This window comes from Anabrus simplex, chromosome 1 (genome assembly GCF_040414725.1).
Source record: "Anabrus simplex isolate iqAnaSimp1 chromosome 1, ASM4041472v1, whole genome shotgun sequence".
NCBI classification, from domain to species: Eukaryota; Metazoa; Arthropoda; class Insecta; order Orthoptera; family Tettigoniidae; genus Anabrus; species Anabrus simplex.
In genome coordinates, this window is record NC_090265.1 from 985,728,617 (window position 1) to 985,745,064 (window position 16,448).

At 37.2% G+C, this 16,448-nt stretch overlaps 1 protein-coding gene across 3 annotated transcripts in view; it reads right to left on the bottom strand.

The window, feature by feature from the left end:
- Window positions 1-16,448, bottom strand: part of LOC136857854 (transmembrane protein 41A-A) — a 94,124-nt gene that overhangs the window by 23,371 nt on the left and 54,305 nt on the right. The window contains exons 2-3 of one of the 3 annotated variants that reach the window (XM_067136839.2): window positions 13,392-13,547; window positions 96-236 (exon numbers count right to left, since the gene is read on the bottom strand). In XM_067136839.2, the coding sequence (XP_066992940.1) occupies window positions 96-236; window positions 13,392-13,547 (297 nt within the window). Of the gene's footprint in view, window positions 1-74; window positions 237-13,391; window positions 13,548-16,448 lie in introns of all 3 variants that reach the window. The other 2 variants (XM_067136838.2, XM_067136840.2) reach the window with 2 other exon arrangements.

The following is a 16,448-nucleotide window of genomic DNA, read 5'->3' on the forward strand; positions in this document are numbered from 1 at the left end:
TTGGTTTTGTTCATCAGAGCCTGAAAACCCACTCTAGAGTGACTAGATACTTACCACTGTCATCAGGGACTCACCTTTGATTGCAAGAACTTAACTTTTTGTGGGAAATACTTCTCGAGCAATTCCTTTCCAAAATGACGGGAAAGTAAGAAGCAGCATGATGCACCAATGGCTGTGAGAAAACAGCACAGTGGGAATCCCACAAATAAACCAAACAGAGCACCACCAAGGATATTCTGCAGAAAAGAGTAATATATTAAAATACTAAAAAATAAGAGAATATGCAGAAGCAACTCAAGAGAGTTAACAGGCAAAGTAAATTAAAACTACAAAATATCCTTTTATCTACAAGCTTTGAATTTTTATGCAATACCTGGTTTTCTTGTCAGACAAGGCATGCAAAAGTGAAACATTAATTTTAGTTGCTTTTTGTCTACTTGTCAGTCACATCATCATCTGAAAATAGCTGAACTCAAAACCTGGAATTTAAACTCACGAAAGGTAAATGATTTGATTACTGCAGGGTGGAATGATAGTTCATAGAAAGGTCGCAAAATGAATTCACAAAATATTTCCATTCCTATTAGTCAATTGAGAAAATAGAATTCCTGATCTTTTATGTCATATATTACTGCTTGGGTAGTGAATTTTATTGGAAATATTCAAAATGATAGATTTTCAACTATTTTTCCTAAGTACTTTGTCATATACAAATTTTAGCTATAATATCTATGCATAGGAAACAGATTGATCACAGAAACTAGCAAAGATTGCAGCCAAAAACATTTGACTTCCAGAATTTTTTTTTTGGTACTCCATCCAAGCATTCTTACATGCTAAGTCGCTGTTCTCTGTCTGCTTACTATGCATTTTATATATTTTTCTCTTGTTAGCTTTCTTATCTGAGCATTTTAGCTATAATAATGAGTAATACTCTGTGAATTCCCTAAGATATATATTTTAAAATAATGTGGAGAACACACAGTGACAAAGCTAGATGGTATAATTTAAATGTTGCTGAATGTTGACTGTTTTCTTTTGTCATTTTATTGTTATTTCGTTGTCCAGGATTGCTTTGGTATTTATAATTTTTCCTTGATTTACTGTTAGTAGTAATCTTGATTATCTCATCAGATCAGTATGGAATTGATGCTTATAGTTTTGAAACCTCAAGAGAAAGTATCTAAAAGAAACCTCAAGAGAAAGTATCTATAATCATTTCCAGTTTATCGACACAAATGAATGTCATCTCACCAATATAAACTGTCAGTAATGTGTATGACAGATAGAATAAACGTTCTACCAATTTTCACTCATTCTAATGATATGAATGATAATGTAATGGAAAAATATACATTGAAGAGTGCATGCTGTCCTATACAATGCCAGACAATGCAATTCTACTGAGACAATTATTTTACTATTTATTATTTTCCTTGCTCTTTTGCGAAGATATGTGTCTAAACTACCACTCAATTCTTACTCATATCAACATTACACTAATACTCTGGGTACTGAAGAACAGAGTAGTGTCATTCAGTCAGGTGGTTATAATCACTTCTACCAGTACTCAATGAATATAGGAGAAATTATTTAATTTCTTCTATATTCATCAAAATGCTGGTCATGAAAGCTTAAAATGTTATGTCAACCAGTACGTCTACTGCCTGTGCAGGAGGTCTCTTCCTTTGTTGTGTAGTATAAAGCAAAACTGGCAAAGTGTTAATAACAATAGCTCCATTTAACCCTTTACAAGGCAAAACCCTGGGGAACAAAATATATTATTTGATTAAATATCATGCCATTGGGGTCTACTGTTTAGGTTTTGACCAAAATCTGATTCAATACATTGTTTGATTATGCGATATGGGGTGGTAAGTATTTTTACCAGAGAGCATTTAGGATTTTTTTCCCACTGAGTCTCTCTCTCTTTCTTGACATTAATCCCGACTTGCAGGGTCTGCTGCTTTGCTACATCTCCTCCATTTCTGTCTGTCGTTGACATCTTCTGGTGTTAAGCCAACACTGTGCATGTCTGCCCTGATGTTGTCAGTCCATCTCTTTGCCGGTCTTCCTCGTGGTCTTGTTCCCTCTGGGTTGATGTGGAGTGCTGTTTTGGCAACTGAGTCGTCCTGTTTTCTCATGACGTGGCCGTACCAGCGGAGACGGGCTTCCCTCACTTTGTCTATGATGGGCGCGACACCAAACCTTTGCCGGACGTCCGTGTTCCTTATGTGGTCACATGGGGTCAGCCCCATGGACCATCGAAGCATCTTCATCTCCATGGTTGTCAACATTTGCTCCTGTTGTTTCGTCATGGGGCGACATTCAGTCCCATAGATCGCTGCTGGCCGTACCACACTCTTATAAACTTTTGCTTTTAGATATTGAGGCATCTTTTTATCACAGAGGACTCCAGTGACCTGTCTCCACTTGAGCCAAGCTGCATTTACCCTCATCCAAGTATCAGGAGTGGTGTCACAGTTTGAGGTGACGACAGATCCCAAGTACTTAAATTGCATGGTCTTCTGCAGGTCTTCTTCACTGGTACTTAAGGTACCTCTGGTTTGGGGGCCACATTCCAGGTATTCTGTCTTCTGGATATTGAGGTGCAGTCCATTTTCAGCCAGTCTGTCCTTCCACGTTTGAACCTGATGCTGGAGTTCAGGACGGGTTTCTTGTGCAAGTACCACATCATCGGCATAAAGAAGGGTCCAGGGATGTGAAGTCTGTATGTCAGCTGTTGCTGTATCCATGCAGAGGATGAATAGCAATGGTGAAAGGGCAGAACCTTGATGAACACCCACAGTGATATCGAAAGGCGGAGAGATTCCAGCAGGACTCCGGACGACACTAGTGGAATTGTGATACAGAAGTTGCACCCAGCTTACATACTCTTCAGGGACGCCATGACAGCGAAGAGCTCGCCAAATAAATTCGTGTGGGATACGGTCAAAAGCCTTTTCTAGGTCTAGAAATGCCATGTGTACACTCTTCTGTCTCTCTCTGTGCTTTTCCATCAAGAGGCGTGTGGCATGGATAGCATCGATGGTACTGCATCCCTTAACAAATCCACACTGGTTTGGTGTTACAGAGACAATACATCTGAGTCTGCTGTCAAGTACACGTTCAAAGATCTTGAAAGTATGACAGAGGAGTCGTATAGGGCGATAGGTCGAGCAATCACTCACATCTCCTTTTCCCTTCCAGACTGGAACTGTTGTGCTAGTTGTCCATGAGTGTGGAAGCTGTTTCTCAGCGATGATTTGGTTGAAGAGTGAGACAAGGAACTCTGAAGCAGGCTTTCCGAGCATTTTCCAGATTTCCGCTGGTAAGTCATCTGGACCAGTTGCTTTTCCATTTTTCATTTTGCTAATGGCAAGCATTACTTCCTCGGATGTAACTGAGGGAACAGGGCCTACGATAGGATCAGGACTAGAAATTGGTGGATGCGTAAATTCTTTGTTGCTGATGTTATTAAAGTAATCTGCCCAACGCTGGAGAATGGATTGTTGATCTCGTAGCAGTTTTCCCACTGAGTGTGCACTGGTAAATATATTTACCACTTTGCTTACATGACTACTTTCCACTGTGTTGTGCAAATAATAGGTGCAAAATGCAGATGGAAAGCATGGAACAAGTAGTACATATAATTATAAATGTCACACTGGCTCTGAAAATTTCACTAGAAACATGGGGTCTGTGATGAAATTGATGATAGCCACTTCCGAGAGGCCTTTGTTCGTAAAAGACATTGCTGGAACAATATCACAGATAAACTAAGGCACATAGTTCTCCTTACAAACACTACCATTCAAAACAAGCCATTGTCTAAAATTAATTTCTAAGATCGTATAAGAATATATTATAAAATAGCATAAATATGCATTCAGGCTGGCAAGTGCCTAGGGGAGCGAGGGGAATTTTGTGATATATCCCCCCAATATATGTCTGATTTGTCAGCCCCTCCCCTGTGGGAAGTCCTGATGTCAGCCACTACATGAGGCAGTCTATTCTTACATCCATAATTACCCTGAAAATGTATTTATTATTATTATTATTATTTTCTATATACACCCCTGAACTCGGAGGAACTGAATACCATACAGATTGACTAAATTTATGTTTTTCGAAATACACTTGAAGTGTTGTTTGGATATAAATACATTTTTCATAATTTGGGAAGCTAATACATCTTATGACTGATAAAACGTAGGTCCATTACCTTACATTCTTGCTGCATGTTTTCATATTAGTGAATATAACATGTTGGCCAGAATATTGTAGGAAAGGGCATATGTAAAACGTGTAACAAGAAGCTCTGAAGTCTATTTTCCGATATTTATATTACCAATTGCATTGAAAATGAGTACGTTATCAATGTGCAAAAGAGCACACTATTTCGCCTTTCTTGGTACTTTATGTGTAGGCCAATGATAATCTGGATAAAATCTTTCAAAGTTAACCACAAAATACGCAATCTGTGTTCACAAAATAATCAAAATATTCAAAAATATACATTGTTGCCTTATATAAATCAGGGAAATCCAGTATCTTGCTTAAAATGAGCTGTATTTTACGGACAACACAATGCTTACACGAGTGAAGTTCAAGTGGTGCTCTCTGGTAAACATATGTACCACTTCCCGAAGTAGAATGATTCAAATAGCCGTGAAGCGCGAGTTTCGGAAAAAGTGGTAAATATTCTTACCAGAGAGCTTTACTAGACTAGAAAGTAGACAGTTACAGCCACTTAGGGTATCACCATCTGAACAGTTTCTATGGAAACCCAAGTGGTAAATATATTTACCAGCAATCTATAAAGGGGTAAAAGGTGTATACAAGGACTCAAAGAGGACTACTGAACCTGAAAGTTCCAAGGCCATGCACATATATTTTTTAATTTATTCAAGATTAGAGACAGGTTATAATGTTCAGTAAGGGTAGGTTCAGAGATCTCACCCTGTAAGGTGACTATAGAAGGAAAATCAAAATTTGTTAGAACAAATTCTTGTTGTTCTTGAGTTTGTGATACATTCAACACATTTCTCTCAAGTTGAAACAATGAGTGCAATTCTAGTATGAACTGTCAACTTTCATACTGAGTTTTAATTGCTCCACATGCTATTCATGAGAGAGAAGTCCTTAGCACTAGTGTGTTACTTTCAGGAATGAAAAGGATAAATTCAACAAATTTTAATACATTCTGCAATAGAATAATCGAAGATGGAAAATTACAAAAATATTCAAACTTTATATTGCATCCACATCTATTCCTTCTCTTTAATAACCACCTGTACTCTTTTTTTTTAAATCCAATCTGTAAAAATCAATAATTACATTCATGTTCATTATAATCCTTCAAGTGAAAAGTGTTATTTTTGCGCCCATTGCATTTTCATATCATGTATCATCTGATTATCACAAGTTATAGATTCAATTAAATCTTTAAAGACATTTTCTGCAATCATATCAGAAAACATTATTTTGATTAATAGAAGAAATCATTTATTAACAATAATCAGTTATTTTCATGAATCTTGCAAAGACAGGTGATTTTGATTTCTGAAGAAGAGCTGCCCACTTCGATTTTAATTACAAAATATAGTAAGAGACAATGGGACCTATATTAATATTTTCTTGGCAGTACTTTTCATTTATCTTCTTCATTGTGACATTCAAAATTTGTTTCTGCTTTTTTTTAACTTTCTTGAAATTACGAGTGCCTTTCTTGCCTGACACCCATCTCAAATTTTCTTCTTTTCAAGAATGCTAACACCATTCTTCTGTTTATAACAGAGTAATCCTGCTCCCTTTGTGAGACTTCTGAAAAGAGCATTTTCTCAGTCAAGAGTTTCTTCAATGTGATGATTCTCAACTGATCAAGATGGCTGTACTTCCTACAGAACCCAACACCTTCCAAAGGAATTCTTCCTGCTTGGTTCTAGACTATAACTTTCTTTCATTTGTTCCATAGCTACAACACCGAAAGGAATAACAGTGAGTTTCGTCAGAAGTAACATTTCATGACTTTTATAATAGATTTTACAGGCTATATCGGACTGGTACCTTCATTATTGTCAGTCGCCTTTTTATTTTCTCCTGCTTTGTGAATGATTTTTCTTCCATCTCTTGGAGAACCAGTTACACTTCCTGTAGTTTACACTTCTTGTAGTTTCCTTTCTCTCTATGCTTTCTAGTTTTTTTGTAATTTTTTTCAGAGATGTTTTGCTCTTTCTAGTGTTTCACTTCTAGCTGTTTTTAATTTACTTTCCTGTACTCATTTCTTGAGTCAGTTTGTTTTTTCCTTTCCATTTTGTCATACTGCCCAGCATCATTTTTTCAGTTTCTCTCAACACCTCCTCTTCTTCCTGTTGCAGAGTCCAACGCCTTTTTCTTTTGTCATAATTAACAGGAAAAAATAGCCTCAGTCTTTCAGTAGAACTTGGTTATGTGTACCATAACTTACATGTAAATAAATTGATTGATATTAAAAATATAAAATCATTCACCTACTATGTACTGTATGAGAGTTGAAAACATTTGAAAAATAGTCTTGAGGCATTTTACCATTATTTGAAATGTAGTAAATCCTCTGTAGCATAGCTGCCTCCTTTATTATAACATAAAGCTAATAGAGGATACAAAATTCTGTTCTATAAAGTAAAATTTTGTTCTCATTAAGCTTATGTCCAAGTAAATGCAAAGAAGTTAAAAGAAACCTATTTGACTTCCATTATTTAACTAGCTGTTAACAAGGTAAATTCTAGTGATGGGATAATCGAATACAAAGTAATCGCTTATTTGATTATTTCATTCTATTTTATTATTTTTTCCATTAGATTATTTTTATTATTCATCTGAAAATCCATTTGAATCAATGAGACAATCGAATAGTGAACGTTTCCATTCGGTTATTTTTTTATTATTCATTCGAAACTAAATTCGAATGAATGAGACAATTGAATAGTGAATGCTTTTGAAATAATCAAGTGAAAAGTGATTATTTTAACATTCATTCACTCCAATTGAATGAATGATTCTACTGAAACAATCGAATGAGACATTTGAATGAACAGTTTCTTAGGAATAATCGAATGAACAGTGATTTGCCCCGTTGTCAAGAAAATTATTGATAAATTAATTGACTGAAATTGACTGTTTGAGGGAGCGTGTTAGCTCAGTGACGTAATTGCTGCCTCCTCACAAAGACGGACTGGGTTCGATTGCCGGTCATTGCATATTGGTATTAATCGAAGTCCACGTAAAGTACAATGACTCGTGGCTTGTAATATAAGAGTGAAAGTCACGTAATACTGGAAACTAGGCTTTTTGATTCACTGAAACGGAGTCTTTAATCACTCTCCTCTCATGTTTGGAATAGGTAAAGCTGAATTTGAACTTTCAAAAAGCTCATACTGCAGAATATCATTCCAAAATTATAATATCTTTTTATAGCAACACATTACAAAATGTTACATAATATTAACATTTAAAAAATTTAAAAACATGTTTTTACTTTTGTGAATAACTGCCTTTCGTTTCCCAAACATAAAATGCTTTATAAAATATACATGAAATTTTAAACAAATAGAAATCAAAGATGCTGTTATACAATTTCACAGACACAGTAAAAAATAACATATACAATTTCACATGAAATTGTCAAAAACCTTTCGAAAATAAACTCCATAAACTTATACACGCACTTGAAACTTAATGAAGTGTAACATAAATTGTAAAACTACCTGTACCTGGGTCCAAACACTTCTGTATGAAAACGGTAAATGGTATTAACCCTTTCCACTCGTGTGTGGACCTGAGGTCGACAGCCGTAACTTAGCGCTCGTGTGTCGACCCTGCGTCGCCTGTTTCACCGCTCGTTGCTAGGTTACCTGGCGGACTTTTGTATTTCGTTTCATAAGTGCTGGTCCCTTCCGGAAACCAAAATAAACCAAATAGGAGTGTTTTAGTTTCTCTTTGCTCGGCAAAATTGCTCCATTTCCTTGACAATGGAAAGCAGTCGCGTGAAGCAACATGGCGGTGCACAATCTGACTCGAAGCTGAGATTCTTGCATCTATTTCGGTTGATTTTGATGATAGTGACCATGAAAGTGATGAAAATTTTCAATCTGGCAATGAAAGTGATACATCCATTAGTGATTCAAGTGATGATATTGATATCAGCGTCGCAAGAAATCATGGAGGAGGCGACAGTATTGTGACTCGTCCCGGTCTCAGTCATACAGTGCTGACTTCAAATATACCTTGGAGATCATGGAGAATGGGTGATGCAGGATTACCCAAATTTTCTTACAGGTTAGTCAGTGGATTCATAACGTGTGGCAATAGACCTAAAATAGAGCTAGAGTACTGGCAGCTATTTTTACTGATCAGTTGCTAACCTCTATTGTCCATGAGACAAACACATTTGCTGAAATGAAAATACAGCAAAATACCCCACTTCAGAAGAGATCTATCTGATTTTCTTGGAAAGCTGTGACTTTAGAAGAGCTGAAGGCATTAATTGGTGTAATTATCAACATGGGGATGAACAGTGAGGCAGAAATGCAGGATTATTTTAGTGAAGACTGGTTGGATAAGCAGGTGTTCTACAAAGATGTGTTCTCTAGAGACAGATTTCTACAGATATTCTGGAATCTCCATCTTTCTTCCCCTGATGCTGATAAGGCAGGCCCACAATCTAGTGGTTCGGAGGTCAGAAATAAAGTGTCGTACCTGGACACGAAATTCAGGGTACACTTCATTCCAGGAAAGAATCTGAGTGTTGATAAAAGCACTGTAGTCTTCAAGGGTTGTTTCGTGTTCAAGTGTTACAATAAGCAGAAACCAATAAAGTGGGGACTCCGTATTTATGTACTGTCAAACCTGAGTACTGGATACGTGTCTGGCTCCATGACTAAATGGTTAGTGCCTTTGGTCGCAGGTTCGATTCCCGGCAGGGTCGGGAATTTTAACCATAATTGGTTGATTTCGCTAGCATGGGGGCTGGGTGTATGTGTCGTCTTCATCATCATTTCATCCTCATCAGAATGCGCAGGTTGCCTACGGGAGTCAAATCAAAAGACCTGCATCTGGCAAGCCGAACATGTCCTCGGACACTCCCGGCACTAAAAGCCACATGCCATTTCATTTACTGGATACGTATGTGCAATTGAACCATATTATGGTTCAATAACCACACAATCACTTGTTAGGCCAGATTTACCCTTCACTTGCAGGATAGTTATTCATTTGGTTACAAAAGTTTTGGAAGCCACCGACGAAACTGGGTTTCATGTCTTTACGGACCGGTTCTATACCAGTTACGACCTTGCAGCTAAGCTACTGAAACTAAAGGTCCATATTACAGGCACTGTAATGGTAAATAGGAGAGGTCTGCCATTACAAGTGAGAAGAGCCGCAACAAAGAGAATGAAACAACATGACATTATTGCACTCCGAACAGATAACACTTCATGCTTGGTTTGGAAGGCAAGCGAATTATTTCTATGCTGTCCACTTTCTATGACAATTCCACTCAGCCTGTGCAAAGAATAAGACGTCAAGGTGCCGAGAAAATTGTCGAGAAACTATGCTAGCTCATACCCATTCACATGTAAGTCAGTGAAGTGGTGGAGAAAAATGTTCTTCTGGCTTCTGGAGATCACAATAATGAATGCCTTCCTACTCTTCAAAGAAAGTAACAATGGAATGACCCATCTGAAGTTCAGGAAAAACTTGGTAAGACAACTTGTAGGAAATGTACAGAATACACAGAGCACTTGTAATCACTTGTAATACACAGAGCAGGAAAAGGGAAGACCTTCCTCAACAGATGAAGAAGTGAGGCTGAATGGCAAGCTGCACCTGCTGTACCCCCGTCCCGAAGGAAAAACTAAGGATTGCAAGGTTTGCAGTGAGAGAAAAGTTGTTGGAGGGAGGCGAGAGACAGTCCACTTCTGTAAAACCTGTGAGAAGCAACCAGGGCTCCATCCAGGCATTTGCTTTGAACGTTTCCACACACTCAAGACATAGTGTTAAGAAAGTAAAAAACATTATTTTGTGTCATGTAAATACCATACATTCATTAATTTTGTAGTTCCTTCCTGTATACAGGGTGGCCCACTTAAACGTTTCACAGCAGATATATCTGGAACAACAAGAGATATTGAAAAATGACTTTCACGGAAATGAAGGCAGGGAAGAGGCTCATTAAAGTAAATACTATGAGCCAGTCAAAAACGTAGGAAAATAGTATTTTCAACATCAACTTACCTTTTTTCAAATGGACACCCTGTATTATTTCGTGCGCAATCGTTAACATGAAAAATCACATAAGTAATGGCGTTTGTTTCATTGCAATAGGTCAATTACATCCCGAGATATTGCAACGTGAATTTGACGCTTGAGATAAACGAAACGCGCAGCAGTTGCACATCCCGAGAGTCCAGCGCGAACCTCACAGTCCTCTTACTCACGATATGATTGCCGTACTATGATACAACAGGCGCTGTACTTAATGCTATTTGCACTGTTATCAAGAGGGATTATACTAAGAGAATTTTGTTACAGTAACTTTGCTGTACGAATTATGTTCATTCTGAAGTACTTCAAGACAGATTTTTTTTTTTTTTTTTTTGCTAGTTACTTTACGTCGCACCGACACAGGTAGGTCTTATGGCGACGATGGGACAGGGAAGGGCTAGGAGTGGGAAGGAAGCGGCCGTGGCCTTAATTAAGGTACAGCCCCAGCATTTGCCTGGTGTGAAAATGGGAAACCACGGAAAACCATTTTCAGGGCTGCCGACAGTGGGGTTCGAACCTACTATCTCCCGAATACTGGATACTGGCCGCACTTAAGCGACTGCAGCTATCGAGCTCGGTACTTCAAGACAGAGTACTGCACTGTAGAGTGTAGGTAAATAAAACACGCAAGAGAGAAACCGTTATTTACATATCCTTTTGCTGTGGCAGGAAACCCTTCTCTTATTTTCATCCCTCTTAATAACAGTGCAAATAACATAAAGTACAGAGCCTGTCGCATCGTAGTACGGCAATCATATCGCGAGTAAGAGGACTGTGAGGTTCGCGCTTGACTCTCGGGATGTGCAACTGCTGCGCATTTCGTTTATCTCAAGCGTCAACTTCACGTCGCAATATCTCGGGATGTAACTGACCTATTGCGATGAAACAAATGCCATTAATTATGTGATTTTTCATGTTAACGATTGCGCACGAAATAATACAGGTTGTCCATTTAAAAAAACGTAAGTTGATGTTGATAATACTATTTTCCTACGTTTTTGACTGGCTCATAGTATTTACTTTAATTAGCACCTTCCCTGCCTTTATGCCCGTGAAAGTCATTTTTCAATATCTCTTGTTGTTCCAGATATATCTGCGGTGAAACGTTTAAGTGAGCCACCCTGTATATTGTTACAACCAGTACTTAATGCAAGGTTTTAAAATATGAAGAATGATGACAGAAATAAATATGAGTGGGGAGAAATCAGGATTTACAAGTAATTTGAGTGGAAAGGGTTAATGAGAAAATAAAAATGAACGAAGAGCTACAAATGCTGGCTTATCCAGAACAATAAAACACTTCTGTAAAAAGAATCATAACACAAAAAATACACTTTAAAAACATGTAAAAAATATAAACAAAAATACACTTGAATTTCATTCAACCATACCAAAGCTAGGGAACCAAATATTGCACCCAAAAAATATATATTTAACGTACAATTGTTGTTTAACAGAAGAAAGGAACTAAATATAAATACCCCTGTACAAATACCTTCAGTATCAGAACTTTAGCTTCACATACACCGTAACTACACAATAACATTCATGGGGAACTTTGAAACTATACACGCATCGGAAACTTCATAAAATCTCCAGTGAAATGAAACTTAAAGTATGTTTATGATCGAAATATTAACACGTATAGTTATAAAAATCAATAAATATGGCAAATATTTACTATAAAAGTAACAAAAAAGATATAGCACACACATGTAATAGAAACTTACGATAACTAGTGAAACGCACTACTTCTTAAACTTCTCAAAAACATTTGAAAATGGGGCCCTACCTAAGATGAAGTATAAGGCCGAATACGGCACAAACACCCAGTCCCCGAGCCATAGGAATTAACTAATCAAAGTTTAAATCCCCAACCCGACTGGGAATCAAACCCATGACCCGTTGGACCAAAGGCCAGCATCCTAACCATTTATCCACAGACTCGGACGGCATAAAATTAGATTAGGTATATTCCCTGATTGTCAATTGGTAATACTGGGACTTAGTTCCATTGTGTGGCCAGAAGACGGCATTTACTTAAAAAGGAACTTAATTTTACAGATGTTGTTAAGACAGTTAATACACTCATTTACTTTCAACATTTGGAAATATGTTTGGAAAAAAGGTGTATTTCTATTTTTCATTAGAATTAATCTATTCGATTATCAATCCGACACACTTAAACTGAAAAAGTTACACATGATGCATCCGATTATTTTATGCGATACAACTGAATGATATTTGAAACTCATTTGATTATTTTATTCAATTATTTAAATAATCGGATTGAAGTTATTTGAATATTAAAAGTACTCAATTTTGTTATCACTACAACTGAATAATATTTGAAACTCATTTGATTATTTATTCAATTATTTAAATAATCAGATGGAGGTTATTTGATTATTAAAAGGATTCGATTATCCCATCACTAGTAAATTCCTTCCCCCCCCCCCCACACACACACACACTTTTTTGGATGGATTGGGTTAATGACCTCGATGTTAGGCCCCTTTAAACAACAAGCAAGCACAAGCATTTTTGGATTCTTTAGTGAACTTTCCATGTAGATCTATCTCATTAATTAAGGACATTTTCGTTGCTAGTGACTTATTGGTCTACGATAGTAAAGACGTCATCTAAGAACCGTGCCCATTAAACAATTCCTAGTTGTCTAGTGGAAAGTAACAGTTGCCAAACTCTGCTAATCTTTAGCTCCTATTCTTTCCTGTTGAAACAGTTGTGATATTTCATTACTTCCACAGTTTCTCAGTAGAAATGTTCCTGATATTGACAGGTGGTAGCCAGAACCGTGGTTCCCCCCTATTTGATTTCATGATCGAGGAAGGAGAGGATATGCTCCACCACTGCAGATTTTTCAGTTTGGATGAGATGACAATGATGTTTACTTTCAATCGGCTTGGTGCTAATGTTACGCTTGATTGTCCCAATACAAGCTTTCCCATGTGAACGGGGAATATGGTACGGTACGGTACAGTAAGAAGATCAGTCTTCTTGCTGTCTCACTGTCCATATCAACAAAAAATAATAATTATGAGAGTAAAGCAAGCAGTACTTACTAAAAGAGCAGACCCTGGAATACTAAATGCTTGTTTGTACAGGTATGCAGTGCTGAAGAGGATAAGAACATACCACCAATTTCTTTCATAATAGATTTGTAGCAATTTTGCTAGATCTTGTAAGTCATCAAAGCAGCTGGGGAATGCAAGTCGAGACTGAAAAAAGAAAAAAAAAAGAACGCTATTGAGACAGGAAGTATAATACAATAATTTGAAAACCATAATAAAACACTTTCTTCCCCTAATTAATTGAAAAGAACCTTTAATATATTTTAACTGACAGAACTGGAATATCCAACATGATAAATGAGGAGGAGGAGGAGAAGATGAACAGGCATATAAAAGAACTTGTGAGAGGTGAGATTTTAATTTTGTAAACCATAAACATAAGATATTAAAACTTTGATTTGCACCTCCCGAGACTAACTGACCCCGAGCTGCCTCCGGACCCCGCTTATAGAGGCACAAGCGGGGTGCGTGTAGATGAAGGCAGCACGGGCGTTAGCCGCATGAGGAATCTGAATAACCAGAAAAGAGGTCTGAATACCAGATGAAAATTAGGGACAAACTGCCAAAATGTGAAGTGGGAACAGCTGATGAAGATGATTGTTTGGATTTAAGAAAACCCTGCTGGACAATGCAGTCAATACTGTTGGCAAAACAAGTAGCAGAGTAAGAGAGAAAGAAACCCCATGGTGGAATGAAACTCTCCAAATGGCAATAAGTAAGAGAAATGAAATGAGGAAACTAGGAGATACAGAATATCAGCATGGTGTGGTAAGGAATGAAGGGAAGTTAGAAGAACTTAGTCGCCTGTGCCTAGACCTGAAGCTTAAAGTGAAAAGAAGTGTTTTTATAATGAGAAAGAGAAAACATGGACTGAATTCTCATAAAAACTAGAAGAGGACAGCAAGAACAACAAGAAACTATTATGTCAAGTGGTGAGAAGCAAGAAAAACAACTATAAAGGAATAAAGGCCCTGGAGAAAGAAGATGGAAAGATTTTGAAAATTTAAATATCAAACAACAGGAGACCACAACAAAAATAAAATATTCAAAATGTGGAGCTTCCTATAACATAAATGGAAGTGGAAAATACCCTAAAGAGCATGAGTAAAGCCAATGTAACATGCATAGATGAGGTAAGTGCTGACATGATCAAGGCTGCTGGAGTGTAAGGATTGCAGTAATCAGTATCTTGGCCGATATATATTTGGATTACAAAATTCTTGGTACCCTCAAAGAAATTGTTTAATGGGCACGGTTCTTAGATGACGTCTTTACTATCGTAGACCAATAAGTCACTAGCAACGAAAATGTCCTTAATCAATGAGATAGATCTACATGTAAAGTTCACTAAAGAATCCAAAAATGCTTGTGCTTGCTTGTTGTTTAAAGGGGCCTAACATCGAGGTCATTAACCCAATCCATCCAAAAAAATGAGAGCTCACTCAATTACTTAGACCTTACCATTATTCGCAATAGCAACAGCAATAAATTACCCTTTAAAATACGACAGTAATCCCAAAAAATAAGGCCTCCTAATTTTTATAAATACAGAACTCTGTTCGAGTGGCTGTTGGTCACAACATTGTGAAGAGTGTTTCCCGCGCTCGCATATAAACATGATTGTACACGCCGCACTGAGGCATTCAGTCTTGGCTTGGCAGCCGTTGAGAATGGAGCTCCTGTCGGATGTTACAGCTAAGTGCGAAGTGTGCGCAGTTATTCGTATTTTAAGGCAAAAAGTACTGAACCTATTGAAATCCATTGCCAATTGACGGAAGTGTATGGTGAGTCGTACATGGATGACGAAACCTGGGCATTCCACTTTACACCTGAGACCAAGCAACAATCACACCAGTGGCGGCATCCCTCTTCACAAAAGCCGCGGAAATTCAAGCAAACACAGTCTGCCGGTAGTCATGACAACTGTGTTTTGGGATCAAAAAGGGGTATTGTTGGTCGACTGGAAAGCAATTCAGCACCGATGACGAGGTGAAAGATGATGTTCACAACATCCTGAACAGCATGGCGGTGAGCTGGTATGACATGGGCATACAAAAATGGTTACAGCATCTACAACAATGCATCGACAATTGGTGATTATGTAGAAAAATAGCTAAATGTTCAAGCTGTAAAATGTAAACCATTGTAGAAATAAACAGGTCTATGTATTTATAAAAAAAAAATAGGAGACCTTATTTTTGGGATTACCTTCGTATTAAGAAAACCAATGCAAACCGGTAACACCATTAAACAAAGCTCAACACATCCAGGAGCCCATAAGAAAGCAGCGTATAATAGCATGTTACATAGAGCTTTCAAGATCCCTTTATCTCGCAAAGATTTCAAAGACGAAATTAGGCCCATATACTCCACAGCTGATGGTAACAGTTATAAGAAACAGTTTATAGACAAAATATATAATAAAATTAAAAATGAACATCACTTTAATCAAGGATTTTACCTCAGACAAGAATTACACCGCTTTCACATTCAATAGTAATAATATTTATCAAATTACTAACACTTTCAAAAGACAAGGCATAAGAATAGCTTATAGAACTAAAAACACCAATTCAAGTGTACTATTCAATTCACATGACATTAATAATAACAACAACAACAACAATACAGAAACAGTATCAAAAGTTAAATTTATGGGCGAGATATCTCAACCTTGATTGGAACAATAAGTTAATTTATTGAATTCACCACCTAATCAATACAATAAGTCTTGTCTTAGTTGATTTACTTTGGTATGTTAACTAAAATGGTACATGTTTCGCCTTGTATTTTGGCATCATCAGCCATTATCTTAACCTTAAAATAGAATCAGGCACCTGATTTACATATACATGAAATAAAACGAGACTTGTAATGAAGTTGGTTTTAAAGATATTACAATGAGTGGGGAAATATACAATTGATGAAAGTAGTAGTGATATTAGAAGGCTTCTATTATAATTACAATGAACAAAGCAACAGTCTGTTATGAACGAGAGATAGGATTGCTAAATTATGCTGGTCGACCAGCGGTTACAACGAAACTTG